General features: G+C 34.7%; 1 protein-coding gene across 1 annotated transcript; it reads left to right on the top strand.

Annotated features, from left to right (window-relative positions):
* The first annotated feature begins 1,460 nt into the window (after positions 1-1,460).
* Positions 1,461-4,288, top strand: LOC134238923 (flavin-containing monooxygenase 5-like). Its single transcript, XM_062721040.1, has 6 exons — positions 1,461-2,025; positions 2,297-2,352; positions 2,576-2,763; positions 2,866-3,218; positions 3,330-3,433; positions 3,568-4,288. Exons 1-6 carry the CDS (start codon positions 1,461-1,463, stop codon positions 3,916-3,918), a joined length of 1,617 nt encoding a protein of 538 aa, XP_062577024.1. The 3' UTR covers positions 3,919-4,288.
* Positions 4,289-6,674: the final 2,386 nt, after the last annotated feature.

The following is a 6,674-nucleotide window of genomic DNA, read 5'->3' as shown; positions in this document are numbered from 1 at the left end:
AAATTTTACTAAAAACATATTTTAATATCAAGATAAAAAAAAAATCGAGGATCATATCACTGTGGAAAAAGTTGTATCAGTGGTCAAGAAACCCTTCGGACTCGTAAAATACTCATAATTTTAGATGTCAGCTGAGCATTTTGCACCTGTCTAATATGTGACCTTGTAAATAGGTGACCTTGTAAGTTGACAGTAATTAGACAATTTAGGGCTATATGTTGCGTATAATTAGTGCTACATTCCACAAATGTGTACAAATATTTGTCAAAAAAATCACGAAAAAGGCAGAAAGATAAACCTCGAATTGAAATTCAAGAAGATATTGAGATGGAAAAAAAATTAATTTTGAAAAATGACGATGGCTGAGATAAAGAGACTACGGTCATCGGTAATGATCAAGCTATGGTCCTAAAGACAAGATGTTGCATTTTTTCGTGCCTATTTAACATCATGGAAAAATCTCTGGATTTGTTTACCAAAATAAATTTATTTGCCAATATTAAAAACTTAGTTATTTTATGATTTAACCTTTTATAAATTCAAATTTAATTGTTACAAATAAAATTTAAAGAAGGCCTCTCAATGTAACATGAGTAAGATTAAAATTTTGTCACTTTTGATAAAATGTGGCGGGAGGGGGGGTATAATTTGCAAGTATCCCAAAAAAAAATGGTTTGAATTTCTAGTAGTTATCCCTTTGGTTTGTACAATTCACGAGAAATCAATATTTCACCATACTTAAATGGATAATACATTTATACAAAATAATAAATAAAATATATAGTACATAATTTTCCATTACTCTCTCTCTCTCTCTCTCTCAGCCAATACACATTTTGTAATTAGTTACATAACCCACCTTTGATGTCCGATAAAATGCTGCCAGGGGATAGATTCAATATGTCACCTATAAATAGAATGTGTCCTAAATTGTCATTTTACTTATTATATACAACATAAGTTAAGTAATATGTTACCTAAGGGGAATTCTTCAGGTTGGATTGAATATTGCTGAGAATGCATTTCAGCTTATTATTTATTTTTATTAATTAATTTTTAAGCGATAAATAATTTTTCAGTAAAAATAAATAAACTTGCTTGCAAAGTCCTACTAAAATATCAATTTCAGTCTTCTTCTTTTTTTAATGCATATCTCGGAAAAAAAATATCCAAACCTATCATATAAAAAGCGATTTACTATCGTCATGGAACAGTTTTCTCAAATTTTTAAATGAAGAGTCGAGAAGTGAAATTTTAATCCGCTTCTTGAAACAGTAGCCGATGGTTAGCGGTGCGTTCAGTCTAGCGATGAATGGTCAGCTTGGATTTGTCCACGCCCGGCTGTTCGCCGATGTGTATATAAACATTTAACACACGGTTTGTACTGGCATTTGTCGACTTAAAACCGAGCTGGTTTTCGTGTTTATGGATTGAAAAAAAAATAATTTAATTCAAATAAAATGAAACGGGTGGCAATTATCGGAGCAGGCTGCAGTGGTCTCACTGCTATAAAATGTTGCCTTGATGAGGGTATCGAACCCGTGTGCTTTGAAAGAGAAAATGACATCGGAGGGCTCTGGAACTACAGTGATATCCCTAAAGTCGGAAAGGGGAGCGTATATAACTCTTGTGTAATAAACACTAGCAAAGAAATGATGGCTTTTAGCGACTTTCCTCCTCCGGATGATTTTCCCAAATTCATGCCTCACAAATATGTCCTTAAGTACTTCCGAATGTATGCTGAGAACTTTGGTTTATTGGACTATATAAAATTCCAGACCTCGGTCAAACGAGTGGTGCCTGCAGACGATTATGAGGAAACAGGACGGTGGAGGGTCACTTTCACTCCTGGGACTGACGAACCCATCACAGATACTTTTGATGGGGTACTGATTTGCACTGGCCACCATACCTACCCTCATCAGCCTAAATTTAGTGGTCTGGAAAATTTCAAGGGAACCAACATGCACTCACATACTTATCGAGATAATAAAAATTTTCACGGAAAAAGGGTCTTAGTTGTTGGTAAGTTTATTTAAATAAAATATTGATCATATTTTGTGATAACAAAAACTTCATGAAATTTGAATGTACTGGAGTATATTTCTATGTTGTAATAATTTGTCCTGGCTTTGTAAAATTGTATATTAATTTTCCCATAGTATGAATATGCATAAAAATAATCTAAAACATATCAAGTGATGAATATCCATTTGTTTGATATAAAATGAGAAAACTTATTTTGTCCTATTGCACATAATTGAATTGTTAACACTTGTATTTCGTTGTGTTGTAGGCATTGGAAATTCAGGTGTAGATATCGCTGTAGACCTAAGTCACACGGCATCACAGGTAGGTAGCACTAATTCTTAAGAGATTAAAAAAGACGAAAATATACAGTTTGAATGATAATAAATGATTCATGCAGTTCTTCAACTTTGCACAATCTTTCAAGATGGATAATAGGGGAAAACTCATTTAAAAATTGCTAAAATATTTTTTTTAATTTTATCTATATGTATATAGATCGTAAATGGTTCTTCTAAAATGTGTAATGTTTGAATTTGATGTCCAGGTGTACTTAAGCACGAGGCGCGGAGCATGGGTAGTAAGCAGGAAGGGATTCTGGGGCTACCCAGCCGACGCCATTGCCAACAGTCGCTTTTTATTCACCCTCCCCAAATCTGTGCTACAGTGGAGCGTGGAAAAAATGTGCAGCTTTAATTTTGATCACGAAGCTTATGGTGTGAAACCATCACAAAGGTGAGACGTGCTTTAAACTTCATATGTGTACAATTTTATTCTAATTTACAGTGTATGTGAATAAATGTGCAAATATAATAGATTATGATTTTTGCGTTGCAGATGTTTCCAAACACACCCAACAATAAACGACGAACTCCCTTTCCGAATCATGGTCGGGGCTATTCAGGTTCGCCCCGATGTTCACGAGTTTACGGAATGGACCGTCAGCTTTGTGGACGGTACAACAGAGCAGATTGATGCCGTAGTGTTCGCCACGGGTTACGACTACAAGATCCCATTTTTAGACGACTCCATCACCAAAATCGAGAACAACAAAACCAGCCTGTACAAATATATGTTTCCACCTCACCTTCCGCATCCGACGCTAGGGATTGTGGGATTAGTCCAAGCCATTGGTGCTATCATGCCGATTTCTGAAATCCAAAGCAGATGGTACTCGAGGCTTCTTACTGGTAAGCTGGAAATATTAAACATAAGCAAAATTAGAAACGATTCTTATATTAATTGAATTTCCCAAACGGTTTCTATTTTGCAAAATTATTGAATATTTATCTTCACTGCAGGACAATGTAAACTTCCCTCTTACCCAGAAATGATTACCGATATCGAAAAGAAGCGGGATTGGATGAATGAAACATACGTGACGTCACAAAGACATACCTTACAGGTAATAACTAAATAACACACGGTAAAGAAATTGATTACTAGTAATTGTAGTAATCAAAATTAGACTGAGAAGAATTAAATGATAAAATCTGTTAGGATGTCACCTTTGTAGTTTAAAAATGTTTACTTTTTCAGACATTTTGGATTGATTACATGGACCAAATAGCAGAACAAATCGGAGTCAGGCCAAATTTTCTTAAAATGTTCTTTGAGGATCCATACTTAGCGGTGCGCTGCTTCTTTGGGCCCTGTCTTCCTAGCCAGTACCGCCTAGACGGTCCCGGAAAATGGAATGGCGCCAAACGATCGATCCAGGGCGCCATCTCGCGATGTATGAATCCTCCACACAAAGGGATACAACCCATGAACTTTATCAGATCGAAAACCAGACGACTTAGCATTGAAATCCAGATTCCAACATTCATCAAGCCTTATTTTGTTATGTTTATTCTTTGTTTCCTTTTCCTATGTGTTCTTTTTGTGTAAAGGTCTTCAAACGATGAGTCAAACTCTCGTCCAGTTCTAAACTGTTGGTTTTTTTCGTTTAGATGTTCTTAATTTCGTAATTTGTTGAGTTTTGTATGACTTTTTGTTGTGTCTCCTTATTTAGTGCAAAAATTGTCAGTTTGATTTAAACTGTGATATTCTCCTTGTATATTTTATGTATGTTCCATTGTTCTATATATAGTTTTTTGTGATCGGGATCACGTGCATGTGAACGATGTGCCAAACACGGCTGAACTCGCCCGTATAAATGAATGAGTATGTGTTCCCTTGAAACTTAGTACGAATGAAATTCGTGAAAATAGAGTGCCATGTATAGAATGCAGATTGAAAATAAATGTTTTAGAATTTCTGAAGCCATGTCTTGTTGAATTACTTATTTACTTTTATTACAGTTATATTAGATCACAACAGATTAAAAAAAAGAGAGACAAAAAAAATAATTTCACAGAAGTTGTAAAAGACTACTATCTAGTATTTCTGCCCGTAATGCTTTATTTTTGCTCCCAAGATCAAACTTTGTTGGAGAAGTTCATAAATTAAAATATGAGCAGGGGGATACTCGCAGACATAAAAGTATTACTTAATCTCATCAGCCATGAAGTCATAGGTTAGATATGATGTCAAGATGATGACATACAATCCGCGTTTTGATTTTCAGAGATAATCAAGAATTATTTACGTCAATATTGTCATCTTTTCTTAAAATAAAGATTTTTTTTTCATAAATTATTACAGTTTGAGTAAATTTTTGCCAATTCTTGCTTCTGTCATGTGATAGACTATTTGGTTATCTTTCGTGTTTTCTAAGAAAAGGGACGAAATGAACGAATTTTGTCCCTTTTCTTGAAAAGTAAAGGAAGAACTTAACCAAACAGTCTGTGATATCACAGAAACAAAAAATGGTAAAAATTTACTCAAACTGTAATAATTTACGAAAAAATCTTTATACAGTAGATACCGCTGTGTAGATTTCTGGTGATTTTCAAAATTTGGCTTTTATGAGGCCAAAAGATATGCTGTAATTGCAAAAATTAAGTATACTTCTTTTTAAAAAGTAGTTAATGCATCAACGTTGTTAATATTAATTTTGATTTAAATGATCTATAATTTTTTTGGTCTCGTACGAAAAATTCCGCACTTGAATTAATATAAAAACAGATTCCTAAAAGTAATAAGACTCAATGATAGGCTATATTTGCTAGGAGGGATATCATTTAGATAACAGAATTTACGAAATGCTGACTTTAAACGAGACTGTTGAAATCCCACTGACTCGGTTTTAAACTTGATCATGACAAGGAGCACACGGCGGGTGTAACCGGTCGGTAGAGGATGCTCATTCCTCCATGGCACCTGATCCCACCTCTGATGTTTTGGAGGTCCGTGTTTGCTCTGCTCCAATTTTGTATTGTTTGGCGGACTTTTGAGCTTGAATACCAATCGTTAACGCCATATATATTTTATCAACAGGGTACTTTTATTCTTTAATTCATTGTGAGGAATGGTTACAGTATAAAGTGAAGAAAAGTTTTTAGATGTTGCTGACTCTTGCAAAAATATTACTTTATATTTTTCTGTTAGTTCTTATGTGTTTTTGAGAACCCACAATTGATTTAACTATCTGCTTAAGCACATTAGGTTTATGGTTTCTCCTTCACAGCAGGTACAATGTTACTATTTTTTGAGGAGTTCAGATGGGGGTTTGGTAGAAGATGACAGAGCATTTACTGGATCCGGTAATGCACTTTATACGGATTTTAATGAAGTTAAGGAATCCAGTATAAGTAGATCGAACTCAATTTAGTTTCACGTGCTTGAACTTCTTTAAATAGTCTATTTAAAATTTTCAAGGGAAACTAGTACATTTTTGTGCAAATATGATGAAGACCTAATTGTTAATAAACAAGGGGTGAAAGTGAATAAAAAGAGACATCATATATTATATTTCGTCGATGTCCATGACTACGCCTACGTCTAGGTGTTTTGTTAAAAGAATCATTAGTTTCACACTGACACATAGTGGGCTAGAAAGATTCCCTACATTATTTCTGTGGTCGTTGCAATAATAAGACGATAACTCTCTCTCTCTCTCTCTCTCTCTCTCTCTCTCTCTCTCTCTCTCTCTCTCTCTCTCTCTCTCTCACATAACCTTTATTTTATCTTTCTTTTATGCAATCAATGCTTTGGGACCCATCACCTGATTTTCTCCCACCTCCTGCTGTAATAATGTTCCCCTTTTTTTATAGACCATACCATTTCTATTAAATATGAAAAAAAGGTGAAGGTGACGAACAGTGATCGATATCAAGAAATCTATAAATAATACAAATCTGTGAACCGGGCATAAAACACGGACCCCTGGATATTCCAGAGGTGGGATCAGGTGCCTATAGAGGAGTAAGCATCTCCTGTAAACCTATCACGCCCGCCATGAACCGTATGTATGGTCACTTACACGGAAAATCCTGTAGTCAATTTCAATTTCAGCAATTGTAATCTAAAGCTACCAATTGGTAGGAAACAAGTCATTCAAAAAAAGAAATAAAATTTAAAAAATACGACCCAATATTAGAACAACAAGGTCATTAGAGCGACTATAAAATTTACAAAGTGTCGACTTACAGCGAAGTTGTTGAAATTCGTCTAACACAAACTTATCTGTCAATGAGCTGCCTTGGATGGAAAAATTGATCAGACTTAGTACATGTTCTAGGGTATCAAATAAATGAGATGAA

The sequence above is a fragment of the Saccostrea cucullata genome, unplaced genomic scaffold, assembly GCF_032062105.1.
Source record: "Saccostrea cucullata isolate Sc308-1 unplaced genomic scaffold, CSIRO_AGI_Scuc_v1 ctg383, whole genome shotgun sequence".
In the NCBI taxonomy this organism is placed as follows: Eukaryota; Metazoa; Mollusca; class Bivalvia; order Ostreida; family Ostreidae; genus Saccostrea; species Saccostrea cuccullata.
This window is presented reverse-complemented; position numbering and strand designations above follow the sequence as displayed.